The 18,373-nt window shown below is 53.9% G+C and overlaps 1 protein-coding gene across 1 annotated transcript in view; it reads left to right on the top strand.

Annotated features, from left to right (window-relative positions):
- PPP2R2C (protein phosphatase 2 regulatory subunit Bgamma) overlaps nucleotides 1-18,373 on the top strand; it is a 137,424-nt gene that overhangs the window by 85,517 nt on the left and 33,534 nt on the right. The window contains exons 3-5 of the mRNA XM_061191667.1: nucleotides 397-562; nucleotides 3,166-3,278; nucleotides 8,658-8,835. Of these exons, the coding sequence (XP_061047650.1) occupies nucleotides 397-562; nucleotides 3,166-3,278; nucleotides 8,658-8,835 (457 nt within the window). The remainder of the gene's footprint in view (nucleotides 1-396; nucleotides 563-3,165; nucleotides 3,279-8,657; nucleotides 8,836-18,373) is intronic.

The raw sequence follows: 18,373 nt of genomic DNA on the forward strand, positions 1-18,373 counted from the left end.
GGGGGTCGATTCACCTCTGAGCCTCCGCTTGCTCATCTGTAAAGTGGGGGGAGTCATGGTGCCCATCACAGAGGGGCGTCGAGGATAGAATGAGAGGAGGCGTGAGAAGCACTTAGCTCAGTGTCCTGTGTACAGTAGGTGCTCAGTAAACATGAGCTGGCGTGGTTGCCCTTGTTCTCGCTTCCTGGACGGAGGAGGTGATGGAGCTTGGCCATGGCTGCACAGCAAGGCACTGGCCATTGAAAAAGCAGAGAGTTTCCTTGGACCCTTGCTTGGATGCCCGGTCGCCATGGCTGTTCCAGGCCCTGCGTGGGTTTGACCAGTCCCGTCCCTGTCCCAGTGCCGGCTTCCGCCCCGCCCCACCATCCTGGAGCTCAGGGTCTGGTTTCCTTGCAGAGTAAAAATGCGCCGCACAGCCAGGGCGAGTATGACGTCTACAGCACTTTCCAGAGCCACGAGCCGGAGTTCGACTATCTCAAGAGTCTGGAGATAGAGGAGAAGATCAACAAGATCAAGTGGCTCCCTCAGCAGAATGCCGCCCACTCCCTGCTGTCCACCAACGGTGAGGCGGCCGGGCCGGTCTGGGCGTGGGTGTGTGCATGTGTGTGCACGTGTGTGTAGGCATGCGTGCTCTTGTGCACACGTACTGTAGCAATTTGTCATCAAATGCCATTTTTCACCTCACATTGTGAGCATTTTCCTAGGTCTTTCTAGGTCTTTAGAACTCCTGAAAAATAGTATTTTGAGCAGCGGGTAAATTCCATGCAGTGAATACACTTGCTCACCCTCTCCTGGCGGTCGGACGGGGGCTTATTCCCTCTGCTGTAAATAGCAGCTCCTTGAGTGTGTCCATGAATACTTTAATTTGGGGACGGACAAAGGAGGCCAGGTCAAGGAAAACAATGAACACCCAATTCAGACTTGCCTCTTTGTCCACAACCCCCAGAATCCCAGACCACCCCAGAGTGGAGGGTGTCACTGGATGATCTGGGGTCCTCAATAGATGCTGCAGGCAGAGCACTGGTTGCCTGGCCGCTGGCCATCTGCCTCTGGGAGACGGTACGCATCCCCAAGGAGGCCCCCAAGGAGGCTCCCGGGCAGACCCCTGCTTTGCTGTGGTCCACTCAGAGGCTGCGGTTCCTGGGGCCACCTTGCCTCTGCCAGCAGTGGGCCTGGAGCCAGAGGCCCCGCTTCCCACATTCACGTCCACCCGCTCATCCTCCTTCACCTCTCATCCCCATCATAAAAGGCGCCTGGGGTGGGAGCTAGGAGGGTCCTGGCTTCTGTCCCAGCCTGGGGACCTTGGGGAGTGGCCTTGCTTCTCTGAGCCTCAGTTTCCTCACCTGTGCTCCCTCTGGAGTTGCAACAAGGGTGGAGGGAGGTGTTGCCCACCCAGCACCGCAAGACCAGCCAGTACTGCTCCAGGGTGGACGAGTCTTATAAGATGATGCCACCTGCCTTCCCAAGGGAGTCAGACTCCTTAGGGCGGTCTTTACGGCATCCCTGAAACCGGTCAGACTCAAGTCACCAACCCATCTCTGTGCCCGAAGGCCAGCTCTCCCTGCCCCCACCTGGCCAACACCCCACCTCATCCCTTCGGCCTCCGCTGGGTGTCAGCTCCCACTGAGCCTTCCCTGACCTCTCAGCAGAGCCAGGTGTCCCTCCCGTGGGCCTTCCCAGCCCTGCTGACCCTCCAGGGCTTGCCCTCTGGAGCTCCTGCCATTCTGATTGTCTGTGTCCCCTGAGGGGTGCCTGGCACGGAGTCATGTTCAGCAAACCCCGTCTCAGAGCCAGAGGGGCCCTTCCCAGGTGCTGGAACAGAGGCAGTGGGAGGCCCCCCACCACCAGAATAGGTCACCCAGGGCAGGAGCCCCTAATGCAGTTAACACCCTGGCCCTGCCCCTTCCTCTTCTGAACTTGATGGCTGTTCTTGCCTCATAGGGTTTTGGAGAAGAGGGAAGGGAATAACATTAAAACAAGCTTAGAACAGGGCCGGCAACTGAGCCTCATTCACGTGCTGCTTTTTTCTTTTTAATCATTTAACAGAGAGTGTCATTCTCTGCCTGCCTCTTTGGAGGAAAGGTCAGCTTCAGGAATTTCCTAACACCCACACCCTCAAAGCTTCCCACCCCCGGTTTTGAATCCCAGCTCCACCCTTTCCTAGTAACCTGTCCATGGGCACCTGTCAAGTCTTTAACTGATAGCAATTTTCTCCCCTTCCTCCTCAGGAGCGTGGAAGTGATTGTTTTGGCTGCTGTACTAGTCAGGGTTCTCAGAGAAACAGAATAGGATGGGTGTATGTGTGAGTGTGAGTGTAGACAGAGATATGGATATAGATGTAGACTTAGATATAGATATATAAGGAGAGGCTTATTTTAAGGAATTGGCGCGCCTGACTGTGGAGGCTGGCAAGTCCAAAATCTGCAGGGCGGGCTGGAGACCCAGCGAAGGGCTGATGCTACAGCTCGAGTCTGAAGGCCACCTGCTGGCAGAGCTCCCTCTTCCTCAGGGGACCTCGGTCATTTTTCTCTAAAGCTTTCAGCTGATTGGAGGAGGCCCAACCACATTGTGGAGGATAATCTGCTTTAGTCCACGGATTTAAATGTTAATCTCATCTAAAAAATTACCTTCAGAGTGACATCCACACATTTGACCAAATATCTGAGTAGCGTGGCTTATCCAAGTTGACATCTAAAATGAACCATCACAGCTGGTAAAGGTTATTCTTTTGATGTTCTTGGCAGGATTCCAGAGAAGTGAGGCTTTGGGAGAGCTGAATTTCTGGATGGGCGGGATGCATCTCAGGAAATAGGATGCCAATGAAGGGTAAAAAACAGGAAGCTTCATTAGTACAGTTTTTGCGGAAATTAGTTGAAAGACTGATAACTGCCCTTGAAAGGGTCATGCCCTTTGACCCAGCAGTTTCACCTTTGGGATCAATTGGGAGGAGCTCGAGCATGACGACAAACGTTCCCTTTGCAAAGATGTTCTTTGCATCAGTTGACAGAAGGAGTCAGATTAGAAAGAAACTTCATGTCCAAGAACAGGATAAGGTTAAGTAACTTGTGGGTTGATGCACCCTTATCTAGCAGACTCAGGTGGGTACTCCATTCTCCATGCTGGTGTTCATCATGCGTCTTGTTTCACTTTGTTCTATTTTTAAAGATAAAACTATCAAACTATGGAAGATTACCGAACGTGATAAGAGGCCCGAGGGTTATAACCTGAAAGATGAGGAGGGGAAGCTGAAGGACCTGTCCACGGTGACGTCACTGCAGGTAAGATGTGGCACACGGACGGTTCCGGCAAGCAAAGAGCAGCTGTGCTTTATTTATTACACAGCGAGGATTTCAGGACTGGAAGGGCCTTGGCGATCCGAACCACAGTCAGGTTCCAATCCAGAACTTAAGAAGCCGGGCTGCTTACTTGCTGGGTGGCCACCATCATTTTCCTGCGCTGTGCCTCAGTTTCCTCCCCAGCAAAGCAGAGAGGATCATCTTTCTTCTGGAAGTCTCGTGAGGATGAGGCGAGGTGATGCGTGTCCATGAAGCCCTTTTCAGCTGCACCCGAGGCTGGAGAGCGTGTGTTCTCTAACCCCTTGTTACACAAATAGGGAAACGGAGGCCCAGAGAGAGGCAGCAACTCTCCCAGAGCAGCTCAGCTGAGCAAGTGGCAGAGCCAGGAGGAGAACCTGTGAGCGGAGCTTTGTGGGTTCCCAGGCCTTTGCCGAGGGTCAGAGGGACACCCAGAACTTGTGATTCTTGCAGCCTTTACGAGGGCTCAGTGCAAAGATTGCCTTGATGTAAGAGCGGCCTGGAAGGTTAAGTGGCAGAACCGTGTGAAGGCAAACTTTTGCTCCCAACGCGATTAAAAGCAAAAGGACTCATGTTTCTTCAGTGGGGAGGCTGGGAGATATGACAGAGTTCTGGAGTCACAGGACCTGGGTTCAAATCCTGCCTCCGCTGCGTCCTGGTGGTGTGACGCTGAGCAGGGCTCTCGGCCACCATGAGCCTCTGATTCCTCATCTGGAACAAGAACAGACACTTGAGCATGTGTCTCCCAAGCACTCTGGCTATAAAATCATTCAGACCTCAGCAAAATACTATAGTGGGTATGTGATTGTCATCCCCATTTTACAGATGAGGAAACTGAGAGCTGGATCCAAACCCAGGGAAGTCTAGCTCCACAGTCAGCATCCAGTCTCCTCCGTGAAGTGGAAGTGAAGTTCCTGCCTCCCAGGGGAGCCATGGGGATGGTTAGCGGCTTCTTGCAGGAAGCACACTGAGGCCGCCTTGTCTGTCCCTGGCTTCCAGAACCATGCCTGGAAGAGGGTGGGTGCTTTCAGCCACCCATGTGTTTGCTGGAGGTGCTGCCAGATTTATTCATTCAGCCACACTTACTGAGCACCTGCTGTGTGCCGCCCAGCCCTGCTCTAGACACCAGGAGGCCGCAGTGAATGAAGAGGCTGAGGGCAGATCTGGTCTAAGCCTGGGACAGGCCCTGCTCAGGGAGGGGGCCTCAGAGTCCCAAGACTGAACAAGGAAGAGCGTCGGGAGGTGACTGCGCTCTTTAGCAGATTTGAAAGGTCTGAGTTCACATCACACGGAATGCTGTCTCCCTGGGTTCCTACCGTGGCTGTGTTTGCTGCTCTGCGCGGGCAGTGGTGCTGCCTGGTGCCGTGGAGGTGCTAAGGCCCCTCCAGGCTCCTAAACTGCTCACAGACCCACCCACCGCTTGTCAGACGGCTGTGGCCGTTTCCCTGCTCTGTGCCTCAGTTTCCTCACCAGCAAACAGGAGATAGTGACTCGTTTTTTCTGCAACGGCTTAGCAAGCGCCCCACACTCAGCACCCAGCCGACTGTCATAAATATGAAATGGCAATCAATGTTGTTCCCAGAAGGAGGAATAAATGTTTAAACACATTGGCCTCTAAATGACTGGCAAATTGCACAAATAAATTCTGAGAAAGCAGGGAAGCCAATTACCTTTGACACTGAATAACGGGAGTGAGGGTGCTCCCCACTCCCCCCACCTCCAAGCCCCAAGAAAGTTTATGAGGGTTTCATCTGGTGGGAGGAGGCAATTATCACCTCTTGATTGGCCTGCCATTTGTGGCAGAGCCAGTGGCCCATGGGAATCTTGTTTATTTCCCACCCAGAGTCTGAGATTTTTCTCTGTATGTCACACACATCCCGAAATGGCACTTAACTGTAAACTAAGGCTGGAGGAGAAGAAAGGGGGAAAGAACGTGGGTGCCTGGGTCTTTCCTCATCCAGCCTCTCACCTTGTCTCCTCCCCAGTTCACCCAAGCCTCCCGAACCCTGTGAAGCTCTCTACCTAATCTGGGCCATTTGTGCCAGAGGCAGCTGTTATTTACCGAGAACCTGCTCTCTGCTGGGCCCTGTGCTAGGTCTCTGGGATCCCAGAGCTGAGCAAGGTGAGATTGAGTGCCTACCCCCAAAGTGTACCCAGACCCCCAAGGAAATAGACATGGAGTCACCCCCCCACACTGGAGGTCAGCTCTGTGACACAGGGACACACAGGAATGCCTTTCTCTACCTTGTTTATTTGGTGAACTCTTATTCATCCTTTAAAACCCTATTACCCTCCACCTCTGAAAGTCTTTCCTACACGAGTCAGATGAATCCTTATCCTTCTCTGTCCCCTCTAGCCTTTTGCATCCCACACTGCTCTGTCCTTAGTGTTCATGTGTCTGTCCTCCTGCCCTTCACCTTGACTACACTGTGCCTTCTGGAAGAGCACAGGTGCGGGGAAAGTTTTATTCATGAAACCTCCAAACCTTCAGGGCAGGTTTCTCTTCCCTCTTCCTCTCCTCTCTTTGCTTTCTGGCTTTGAAATATGGTCTGGGGATGGCGGTGCATGGCTGGAGCACTGGGTGAACAGTTCCAAGGCTGCCAGGGGAAAACAACGTTGCTGGAAGGAGGGGGAAGCAGACTGAGATGCTGAGACTTTGCTAGGCCAGCGATGCTCTGACCTTCTCCAGGAGCAGGTGTGGCTTGAGAGAGACTCCAGGGATCCCCAGGGCAGGTGGTGGCCATGCCCTGAGGGAAGGGAAGGCAAGATTCGGAGCTGACGTAGAATATCTGACACCAGCGGACATGCGGAAGACCCCATAGAGGGGCCCAGACACACCAACACTGACACGCGGGCAGACAGTTCCGAAGCACAGACTCAACACAAGAACCACCCAGAGCCAGGTGGGCATGCACACTGATACTGCATACACACATGCACACTCGGGCACATGAATGTGCACAGTGACACACTCATGCATGCACACCCAGGCTCACACACCCACACAGGCTCACACTGGGTGCCCTGGTACATGAGAACATCTCATGGCGGCTGCAGAGCTGCCTTTGTACCAAAAGGAACACTTAGTGCCTGCCCACCCCCACTGCAGCACCAAAGCTGTCACCTCCCATCTCAGCTGTCCCCCAGGGAGGGACATAGCTCATTTGTTCATTGACTCACCCATTTACTCATTCACCTGAAGACCTGTCTGTGCTGGGCCCTGGGCTGAGTACCAGAGATACAGAGATGAACACAAGAAGACACACAGCGCCCCTAAGTGCTGCCCAGTCCATTGGGGAAACAAACAAGACAACAACTTACCACGTGGTCAAGGCCGTAATGAGGGATTACAGGGCCGTGGGAGCCCCAGGGAGCCCCAGGCCCAGCCTAAGAGTAGGTGGGTTTGGGGGAGGGGAGGTCCCCTGGGAGAAGGAGATTCTCTAGGGTCCCACGTCAGCCTGTTTCAGCCCCTCCCCATATGTCACCTCCTGGTGACCCTTCCAGCCGGGCACCAGCCCCTGCTGCCCTGTCACGCTGTCCCCTCACCTGTTTTATTTTTCTTTAGAGCACCTACTGCTTTCTGAAACCACACACACACACACACACACACACACACGTGTATCAGCCTATTATCTTCTCTCCCACGTGAGTGCAAGCAGTGTGTCCCCCATTGCCTGCTGCCCCCCAGTTCTGATTGGATTCATGCCATTCTACCTGGTGCTTGCTGCCCGGGGCTCAGGAGCCCTGCAGTTAGCCGACAAAGGTCTGCATCCCCCTTCACCGGAATCTGCTCTCTTCCTCACTCCGCGGATGGCCTTGCTGCCTCTCTCCTGGGCACAATTCCCACTGCCCCTGCAGCACCGCCCTCCCCCCACCCCCGCCCAGGGCCCACTCTGGAAACTGTGGCTGTGTAAGCCCTGGCTCAGCCACCCCTAGTCACCTCCCGAGGAGGGGGAGGAGGGCACTGTGGACCGAGTGATGTTCCAGGCGCACTTGACCTGCATCAACTCATGGAATCCTCACAGAAGCCCTGAGCAGGCACCCGCATTACCCAGTTTACAGATAAGGAAACTGAGGCCCAGAGAGGTGAAGGCCGCAATGGAGGTAACACTAGTAAGCGGCCGGGCAGGGTTGAAGCCGAAGTCAGGTTTCAGGTCTACACCTTTGCACCGTGATGCCCTGGGGGCAGTCACACCTGGCTTCTGGTCCTGGCTCTGTCATTTCCTGCCTCTGTGACTTAGGAAGCCCAGTTCATCTTGGCATCCAGTCTTCTCATCGGTCACATGGGGATGGCAATGCCAGCCCTCATTTCCTGGGGCCAGGCCAGGGAGAGATCGATGAGGCCGTGTCTGTCTGTCTGTACCTTTGAAGACCTCACAGTTTACTGGAACGGGAGTCGTGCCCAAAACACCCCGCAGTGCACACCGAGAGCCCTGAGAGCAGTGTGTGCAGCGTGCTGGGGCTGAGCAGGGGTGTGGCAGGCTGTACATCCAAAGGGCTGTTAACTCCAGCTCTTGCAGGAGGAGTTGGGGTTCACTAGGTGTCCAAAGGGGGTGAGCATTCCAGGCAGAGGGTGCAGAGAGAAGCAGAGGCATGCTATCTGACACTGCCTCTGGGAGTTTGTACGAGTTCAGCTAACGCCAGCGGCTGTAACAGCCCCAGGGCAGAGTACACAGAAATGTATTTCTCACTCAAGGAAAGCTCCGGTATAGGCATCCTGTATGGCACACGGCTCTCCTGCAGGGACACAGGCTCTTTCCATCCCATGTGCCTCCATCCCTAAGGCCTGGATCCTCACCTTCTGGCTGTGGAAAGGGAAGGGGGTGGAGAAGGCACAGCTGCCTCTTAACCGTTAAGCCTTGGCCCCCAAGTGCAAGGCATCACTGTGCTCACACCCCATTGGTCAGAACAGTCATGTGGCCACACCCAGCTGCAAGGGCAGCTGGGAAATGTAGTCCCTGCCAGGGCAGCCACTTCCCCGTGACAAGGGGACACAAATGTTTGGTGGACAATCTGGCTCTGCCACGGTATCTTCTCCTTCCATTTTAGAAATGAGGAAATTGGGGTGCAGAGGGGTTCAGCCATTCATTCAAAGTCACGCAGCAGGTTCAGAACCAATCCCAGGAGGCCAAGCAAAAGAGGCAAGGCTTCCCTGCAGGGCTGGTGCTGATGGACGTGGCCACGTGCCATTGCTTACTTCTGACACGGGCAGGATGGACACCCACTGGCACGCTCCTGGCCTCTCCTGGCCTCTCCTTTTGATCACGTGGCCCTGGATGTTTCCTGCCAGCACCCCTCCCCCATCACCTCTCCCCCTGCTCTGACCGCCCCTCCTCCCCGCAGGTGCCCGTGCTGAAGCCTATGGATCTGATGGTGGAGGTGAGCCCCCGGAGGGTCTTCGCCAATGGCCACACCTACCACATCAACTCCATCTCCGTCAACAGCGACTGCGAGACGTACATGTCCGCGGACGACCTGCGCATCAACCTCTGGCACCTGGCCATCACCGACCGGAGCTTCAGTATCCTTTCCTGCCGCGGCCCCACCGTTGACGCCGCGGGCCGGGTGGCTCCCGGGTGGGACGTCAGTTGGCCTGCTGTAAGCGAGCTGGCTTGGGAGCTTCTGCTTTGTTCAGCCTCTTCAGCGGGGTGCCTCCTGGCTCACAGTGTGTGAATGAGGCCGAGGTTTGGAATCATGATGAGTTTATGAAAACTTTACAACTGTGGCTGCTGAGGGTTACATTTGACCCCTCGCCTCCTCCAGGGTGGCCATCATCCCGTCATCTGGGGGCCTCACCGGGGACCATGGAGGGGATGGAGTCCTGGGTCAGCCCTCCTGGACAAGGGGTGGCCGACCACCCTGAGACAGTCGACTGAAGGCTTCTCTGGACCTTCCTCCCCGGGCCTGAGGCAGGTGCATCAGTGTTTGATGAACAACCTTGGGGTCCCGCCCAGGGCTTAGAGGGACAACTGGGGTGTCATAAGCCCAGCTGGATGGGGTCAAGGTAGGCAGCCCTGCTTGGTGGCCCCCTGTGTCTGGGCAATAGGATTATAGGATTGACTCCAGCTCCCACTGACTGGTGAAGAAAGAACATGGGCCTGAAGGGGGGCCCAGGCTGAGGCTTGGCCCAATGAGGGCTACAGTGGACAGAGCAGTCAGGTTACTACCTACAGGTGTCACTACTCTACAGACAAATAACAATAACAACAGTAATAATAATAGTAATAATGCACAGTGAGGCTCTGTGCCTGATAAACATGTGTTAATATGAACTCGATTCATCCTCACAGTAATTCTGGGAGGTAGGTTCTTTACGATGAGGAAACTGAGTCACAGAGAGCCCAGGCTAACTTGCTTAAAGCTCACAGCAGCCAGTGGAAAGCTGGGTTCAAACCCAGGCCCTCCAGCCCCAAGTCCTCATTTCCAACCTTTCCACCCAACTGCCCTTTGTGAAGGATGCTGCCCAGACGTGGGGTGGAAGAAGGTGGGATGACACCCCCCAAGAGCTGTCTCTGACTGTCCACTTGGTGCTGGGTGCCAGGTGGCCCTGGACACCCGGAACTGAGACCATACAGCTCCTGCCACGAGAAGCTCCTAACACAGGGGGTCATGCCTGCTGTGCTGCCCTCTCGCAGGTCAGGATCGGGCTGTGTCCCTTGGAGCAGAAGCCAGAACTGGAGGGGAGGGAGTGGGGCAGAGAAGGGAGCAGTCCGGGGGGGTTTGGAGGAGAGAAGGAGTGACAAACGGCTTCTGGGGGGCCGAGAGCCAGAAACTGGCCAGAGACCACAGGGCAGGGAGACCTCGGAACCAGGAGGAAGGGAGCTGGGAGGGCTGAGAGCAAGCATCTGATGCTCCCTGAGCCCAGCAAGAGGGCGCGGGGCAAACGCCTGGGCTTCGGAGGAGCCATTGTGAGTCTCTGGGAGTCTGTTTCTGCCACCTTAAGCTCTGTGACCTTGGCGAGTCACTGCACCTCTCTTGAGCCTCGGTCACTAACCCTTCCCGCATAGGACGGCGGCGTTCAGCGAGCCCCTGTGAGACACGCCAACACCAAACCGGTGCTTAACGCGTGTCAGGAAACATTAGCATCTGTTTCCTTCCTCCCTCCTTAGTGCTCAGGGCCAGGAAGGCAGAAGTGGATCGGGGTGGTCGGGAAGGTTCCAGGAGGAGCTGGGGCTGGAGCTGCTTTGAGGGGTGGGAGCTCAGTCTGGCTGGATGGAGAGGGCAAGGCTGGGCGGGTCCTCTGCTGGACCCTCCATTCAGGCTCAAACCCCAGCAGGTCCCACCCCTATCCCTGGTGCTTAGACACCAGCTAGTCAGGGGTCAGAACACCCCTCTCCAGCTGGCTCACGCAAAACAGACATTTACTGACTTATGGAGCCAAGAGAGCTGTAGATGCAGACGGATCCAGGGGCTCAGACAGTGTCATGGGATGGCTCTCTTGCTTCTTGCTTCTGATCTCTGCTCTGGCTTCAGCCTCCACATGGTGGTGAGTTGACACCAGCAGTTCAGGCCCCGCCCTCCCAGAGTAAAGTCCAGGAGAAAAGAGACCCGCTGTCTCTGAACTGTCCTACCAAGTCCCCAGGTGGCACCCCATGGGCTCTGCCTGGGCCTCAGGGGCACCCCTGAACCCATTACTGTTGGGGGTGCAATGCTCTGGTTGGCCAGGACCCTCCCTGGTGCCGGAGGGGTCAGCTCCACCTCCAGCACAGTGTCTGAATCTGGGAAGGGTGGTCTCCTTGGGAGAAGCACTGCTCCAGGAGCTGGGGGCCCCTCGTGGTGGGTGGCACAGACAGACATCCACTGCCAAGTCTGAGGTGCTGACCTGCTTCCCAGCAGACTAAAATGAGGAGTCACACAGGAACTCCAGGTCTGCAAACGGGGCAGGCGTGGGACTCACGGGACTGCGGCTAGCCGTCCTCAGCTTCCTGCACAGCACTCTACAGTTTACAGAGCAGCTTGCCATTCACAATCTCACTTGGCGCTCACAGTGGCATGACAGCTGCCAATCAGTGGCAATGTTATCATCACCCAACTTTATGGATGAGGAAATGCAGGCTTGGGGAGACCGGGGTTCGGCCCAGAGTCCCCCTGCCAGGGACAGAGTCCCGTGGCCTGGCCCAGTGCTCCTTGCCTTGCCCTCGGGCTGCAGCCTTGGGGCAGCGGCACCCACCCTCCTGGAGCCTGGGTTTCCTTATCCTAGGACTACGGTGGGGACCGTAAGCCCTGACCAATTTATCTCCCTGGGCTATTATGAGGATTCAATGACACCGTGAATGCTGAGGCCCTTTAAAAATTGCAAAGCCCTGCAGCTGTGTAAGGGATTGATTAATTTCGTTCATTTAACCATCAATTCTTCTTCTGTCCCAGGCTCCATGCTGAGCCCCGGGGGACACAGGGACAAATAAAAGAAACTCAGCTTCCTCCTCAAGGGCCTCATGCACTGCTGGGAGACCCAGCCCTGACCTGGGTGGTACCAGCGGTGCCATCCTTGCTGTAACTCAGGTCTGCACACTGTGCCTGGGCTACCAGGGAGGACTGAGAAGGAGGCAGGGTTAAGATGTTCCCAGTGGCTTGAGGAGGCTACCGAAGGGCCCAGGGTGGGCAGGGGTGACGTGATGAGGCAGGAAGGTGGGAGGTGGCCAGGACAGCTGCAGCAGGCCTGGCTGATGGTGTGAGTGGGGGACTTCCTCCTAGGGACCACGATCTCCAAACATCGATCATTTGCAAACCTCCTTTGCAAGTTATTACTACATCTGTACACCGTGCGTTCTTTCATTTACTTTTCCAATCTTTTTCTGATTTTTATTAATTTTCTTTAAATCAAGTAGCTTTAATTTTGCCTAAATAAATGCATTTTGAAAGGGACTTTAATTTTACTACCATAAATGAAAGTGAAACGTATCACATACCATAAACAGGAGGTAGCTATAGAGATAAATGCCGTGAAAAAAAAAAATGGGAATAAAATCCATCTTCAGCCCTGTCCAGTAGAACTTTCTGTGATACTGGAAAAGTTCTCTATTTGCACTGTGCGGTATGGTGGCTTCCAGTCACGTGTGCCTATGGAGTACCTAAAATGTGTCTAGGGTGACTGAGGAACAGAATTTTTTGTTTCATACAGTCTGAATGAATTCACATTTCGAGTTAAATAGCCACATGTGCAGACTCCGTAAATGCTGCGTGTTAGACCCCGAGGCTAGTTCCTTCTGTCAGACGTGGGGATGAGGAAGTACTTCAGGGGTTAGAGATATGATCCTGCAAACAGAGACCTACTCCCTCGTTCAGCAAAAGGACTAGAAAGTATCAATAACTGAAAGCCTTGCTTGGTGTCCGAGTCTGTGTTCTGAACTGTCCACCTCTCTAACTGCTGTCAGGTGATAAGAAGCTATCAATGCACCATAAGCAAGGAAGCAGCACTGGTCACCTTGCAGGGGGCCCCCTGGAGCTGTGGGCGTATGTTGTGGGTGGAATGGATTCCAGCAGACGAGTCTGGAAGCCAGGAGACCGAGTAGATCCAGGGAGACATGGAGATGGGTAGGGTGGAGCGTGGCCATGGGCAAGAAGCCGGGAGGTAGAGCAATAGTTAAAATATAGACTTTGTAGATATGGGGCTGTATCATAACTGACTTTTGGACGGAGGTGGCCAGAGGACATTGGAACAGGTTAGTTGTTATTAAGAAAAGAGGACTAACCCATCCCAGGACTGCAGGCAGACCTGCCCAGTCATTACTGTCAGCTTCACCTCCTAACACAGATTGTGCCCTGTCCACACACTGGAGGGTACACCGTTCACCTGTATGTTTAGTGAGCACCTACTGTATGCCAGGCCCTGTGCCCAGTGTTTGAATTAAAGAGACAAAGATCCATGCCCTCCTGGAACGGACATATAATTTAATGTTGATAAACTGTTAGTATAATAAACAAGCAAAATATCCAGTACACGAGCAAGCGATACGTGCTATGGGGAATGAGTGGGACCAGTGAGCACAGTAGAGTGAGTTTTTCTCCAGCCACGTTTTGCTGCATGGCTGCAGGGGCAGAGTAGCTGGAAAGGGAGCCAGGGTAGTAGGTTTGCAAAGTGAAGATGCAGACATGGGGCTGATGGCATATGCAAGGGAGTGAAAATAATGGTTGGCTCCAGAATCTAAGCCAGGTGAGGAGGTGACAGCTAGTGACAAGAGGGGAGCATCAGTGCATTGGGGGTCCCCGTGGGATGCCAGAGGGGCTTCTCTGGCTGCAGATCTTGCCACATAACTCTGTTAAACCTGTGTGTAGCCTTTAATTTTGTGAAAATGAATTGTTAGTTGATCAAAATATACAAATGTTTTGGCCCTTAGAGATAGGGGAGTGTGAGCATTACAGAATGCTGGGGACACCAGGGCCGAGCTCAAGGCAGCCCTTGCCTGTAGAACCTAAGGACCAATTAGGCAGACAGAAGCAGCTGAGTGGAATCTCCAGGGTATGTGGTGGCTGTGGAAATGCCCCCTTGATTAGATCAGTTCATCAGGGAATGATGTTGCACGAGGCGCTCCCCATGGCCTGCTGCGGCTTGGCTACCAGAGTGACAAGACACAGGGACCCAGAGCAGAGACACCTGGCACCGTCCCATGGCGTTCAGCCTCCCCTGGCAAGAAAGGTGTCAGGACTCTGGGTCGTAGGTGTGATGATGGGTCTGATAGCAGCCAAGTAATTAGAAAAGGCGTTTCATTTCCAACGTGGGAGGAGGCCAGAAAGGCAGCTGTGACTCCACGCTGAGCTGGGGAATTGTTCTGAATTTTGAAACACCTTTTGAGCAAGTACCTCCTGGGGGATTCTGGACCTAGGGGTTCACATTCCTTTAACTCTTGCTCTTCAATGTCTTGATTTGCCCTGATGCTGCTGTTCAGTCCTCAAGGCCACTGGGCGTTTTCTGCTATGTTACCGTCTCCTTGTGTCCAAATAGTAACACTTTCTACTTAGGCAGAATTGATTTTTAGCAAAGGTTTTTAAGAGAAAGGAAAACTGAAAAAAGTGGGCATTGTTTTCACCAGTAAGAATAGTGATAAAGCTGACTCAGAGGACCTTTCCTCTTCTAATTCTAGGCTTGGCTGCTCTGAACAGAGGGAGAGGAGCCTGGTACTTCCTGAGCCTCTGCCGTGTGCCAGGCACATACACGGTGCAGTGCCTTTGTCTGTCACTGAGGCTTCCAGCCTCCTTCTTCTCTGTCACCCACAAAATGGAAAGAGGTGCCAAGCTCTTTCCATTCTCCCCCGATGGCTCTGGAATCATGCCCTCCTCTCCACCCTAACCAAGGCCCAGCTCAGGTCGTACCATTCCTGCCTGGACTGTTGCCTGAATCCCACCTTGCCCAGCCAGCTGGCCCTCTACAGAGCTTTGAGAATGGCTCATCAGAGCCTCTGGTCTGACCACATCAGTCCCCTGTGTAGAGCTCTCAGTGGTCCCCAGCAGCATCTGGAGAATGTCCAAATCCCTCAACAGTGCCCAGCAGCTCTTGGTGACCAGCCTTTGTCCACCTCCCCAGAGTCCTGTGCATCAGGCTTGCCCACACCTTCATGTCACTGGGTTTCCCTTCGTGCTGCAGGGGTGGGGGCAGTGCTCTGCCTTCCCCTGATCCTTCTCTGGAGGAGCCTTTCTCCTTCCGGTAGCCTGGCTGGCTCCCGTTTGCCCACGTGCATCACTCACAGCCCCCTTTGCCTGGTCACCTCTGCTCTGTCCACTCTGCACCCCTCCCAGGCTGGTCCGAGTCCCTCTGGGCCCACACTCCCTGGTCACAGTGGGCTTTCATCATCTGTTAGTATGAATGCCTCCCCCATTTTCTGCTGACACCCTTGGGATTAAGAGCCCAGGCTAAGCCCTCTCTGTGTCCCCACCCATAATGCAGGGCCTGGCACATCGTAGGTGCTTATGAATGGTTGTAAATGGTGACTTTGGAGGGAGGAAGTTCACAGTTTCCATCTGGTCTTAGGATATAGATGCCTCCTTGCAAACCTGGGCTCCAAGGTGGGGGGCTCCGCGACCCCAGACACTAAAGAGAAGCAGTCTGGGCTCTGGACTCTGGCAGAATTGGGCTCAGATTCATTGCTTTACCTCCTTTGTCATCGATTTCCATGACTGCAAAATGGGCCAAATCCCTTATCATATGGATATTGGTAAGGAGTAAAGGAATCATTCACATAAAGGGGTCTGGCAGTTGGCGGGTATTATTTTCCCCCTTAGACGATGGCCCCTCAAATACTTAAGGCTGTTTCTCATAAATCCCGACATCTTCTCTGGTCATTGAAGCCCTTTTTCCCCAGTGCCATCTCCACATCTGTTTAAACAACCTCTCAGTCGTTTAATGGCAACATTCGGAGGCTCTTAGGCAGCACTGGGTGATTTTTCTTGAGTTTGAAGCATCTTAAAGGTAACAGATTGCACAGGGGGCCTCAGCTGACGGACCTCTGCTTTATTCTTAGCACCCAGAGACTTCTAAAGATGGTTCAGTTGATTTTTCTCCCCACCGAGCGATTTCTCATGGTGGAAGCTGGCATCACGCCAAGCCTTATAGCCTGGAACAAATTTCTAATTCCCATTTATGCAGCGGGTGCTGAAGCTAGGCTGGATGTTGAAGCAGTTCCAACTCGTGGTCAGCACTCGGCCACCTGTGGACTGAGCTTATTTTCTGCCCAGGGAGCTAAGGAGGGGACCGACCAAGGCCCCCCCATGTGCCAGGCTCCGTGCTGGCCAAAACCCTAGAGCCTGGGGTTCAACCCTGCCTTCAACACTCACTCACCCGGCGACCCTGCCGGTCACTCAGGCCTTCTGAGCCTCACTTTTCTCTTCCATTCAAAGGGGCGTGCCTCCCGTGCTGGGGGCTGTGAGAGCAGAATGGCCAGTGAGTATAGGGGCTGATATGCTGTAATCACAGGACCTATACCAGCCCATGACCACTGTCAAGCACCTTACAGGCTGCCTCTTTTCATCCTCCCACAGATAAGGAAAGTGGGGCGAGTCTGCTTCGAAATGCCCTGAGCCTGAATCTCCAAAATCAGCTTTTCACCCAGAAAGCATGTTGTTAAACTGGTATCAGCACCACTGCTTTGGGGGCTCAGCAAGGCCAGGCAGCTGGTTGGGTTCCACTGCGGCCGAGGGCTCCTGTGCGCTGTCCATGGTGCTGACTCCATCCGAAACCAGAGCTGCATCCCACCATCACCCTCACCACCTCCCACACCACCTTCACCTCTTACTGAGCACTTACTCTGTGCCAACAGCACTCTGTCACCGTGCACATATTCACCTATTTAATCCTCCCGACATCACTGTGGAGTAGACAAGATTAACATCCCCCTTTTACAGGGGAGTAAACTAAGCCACAGAAAGGTTAAGTAATCTACCCAAAGTCACCCAGCTGGCAAGTGGGTGGGATTCAGACTTGAGGCATCTGGACGCAGCACCCACGCACGTCACTGTCACGCCACACTGCCTCTCAGTCATGACGGTAACAACCTCCAGGGCAGCCACTGTTATTGCACATTTATGCAGGCACTGACCTGAACGCACTGCACGTGCTACACTTAATCCTCGCGGCAGCTCGCGTAGGTGGTGCTGTCATTCTCTCCATTCTGAGAAGCGGGTGCACTTGCCCATGGCCCTCCTAGCCCTCAGCCACTCAGATTGTCCGTCCAGTTCTGTCAATGCAATAACGTTTCTGGCTCTTGTTTTACATCCTAAGGGAAGCAGGTGCTTTTTGCACTGTTGCAGGACAGAGTGGGGATTGATTCGTAACATAAGTGGCTGGATGCATGGGCTTTGGCAGCTGTTTGATGTTTCTAACATTTCCTCTGGGTGGTGGGACATGCAACTCTATGGCGCTTCCTGTCTCTTCCTGAAAGGCCTCTGTGGCACTTCTGTAAGACACTCCTGATTAAACCCCCCTCAACCCCAGACCACAGCCCTGTCAGCTGCCCTCTGTCCCTCCCTCTTGGGGCTCCAGCAGCCTGCCCTCTTGCAAATCCCCAGCTTTATGCTTCCCCCTCACCTGGAACACTTCCCCCAGCCTGACCCTCTGCCTGGATAACTCCTACTCACCCTCTGGCCTCGGCTTAATGCCTTTGCCTCAGAGGACCCTTCCCTGACTCTCCAGACCAGTCAGGGCCTTGTTATAAATCTCATCACATGCACCCTGTATGTCTCTCCTGGAGCATCCATCATGGGGCTAATATCTGGTTTCACTGCTGGGCTAGGAGCCCTGAGAGGTTGGGACAGGGTCTGGTTTGCCCCTTCTCGGTGCCATGAGAAGGTAGCCACCTAGGTGTGTGTCCAAACTCTGTCCCACCTTGGGTTTCCCCTCCCAACTCTGGGTTGGATACAAACCCAGGCATGTAATCCAGCACAAACCCTCACTGTCTTTCCAGAGTGTCCTTCCAGGCAACAAACATTATAACTTTTGCACCCCGCTTAATTTCATGTTTGTTTCAGAGGAAGAGAAATACTGATTCAGATTTAACTCACTTTAATTGTTGCTAAAAGTACCAGCCATGTGCTAGGACCTTTATCTCCTTGATGAAGGAGATGTCATCTCCTTAAATCTCCATTACAGCCCTGCAAAGCAGATGGTATCCACTCATCCTACAGATGAGAAAAGCAGGGCACAGAGAGGCTGAGAAGTTTTCCAGAGGTCACACAGCTGTTATTCGGTGGGGCTAGACTGTCGAGCGCTGGTTTCTGTGACTCAGAAGTCATTTCTTCCCTGTCTAAGCATTTGGGAATCACATAAGCTGGCTTTTGGAAGAGGTGTGCAGTCTGGCTCATCACACAGAGAAAACACTCCAGGGTTTCAGTGGGCTTGCGCAGCGAGCGGTTACTCAGAACAGCCCTTCTCCCACGGCCCAGCATGGCCCCAGCGACCTGGTTCTTCTCTTTGAGTGAGATTGCACCATCATAGTTAATAAGGTTCTGAGCAGGGAAGGGAGGGAGGCTGTTGTGGGCTGAATTTTGTCCCCCCAAAATCTGTATGTTGAAGCTCTAACCCCCAGCGCCTCAGGGTATGACTGTATTTGTAGATGGGTCTTTAAAGAGGT

This window comes from Eubalaena glacialis, chromosome 5 (assembly GCF_028564815.1).
Source record: "Eubalaena glacialis isolate mEubGla1 chromosome 5, mEubGla1.1.hap2.+ XY, whole genome shotgun sequence".
In the NCBI taxonomy this organism is placed as follows: domain Eukaryota; kingdom Metazoa; phylum Chordata; class Mammalia; order Artiodactyla; family Balaenidae; genus Eubalaena; species Eubalaena glacialis.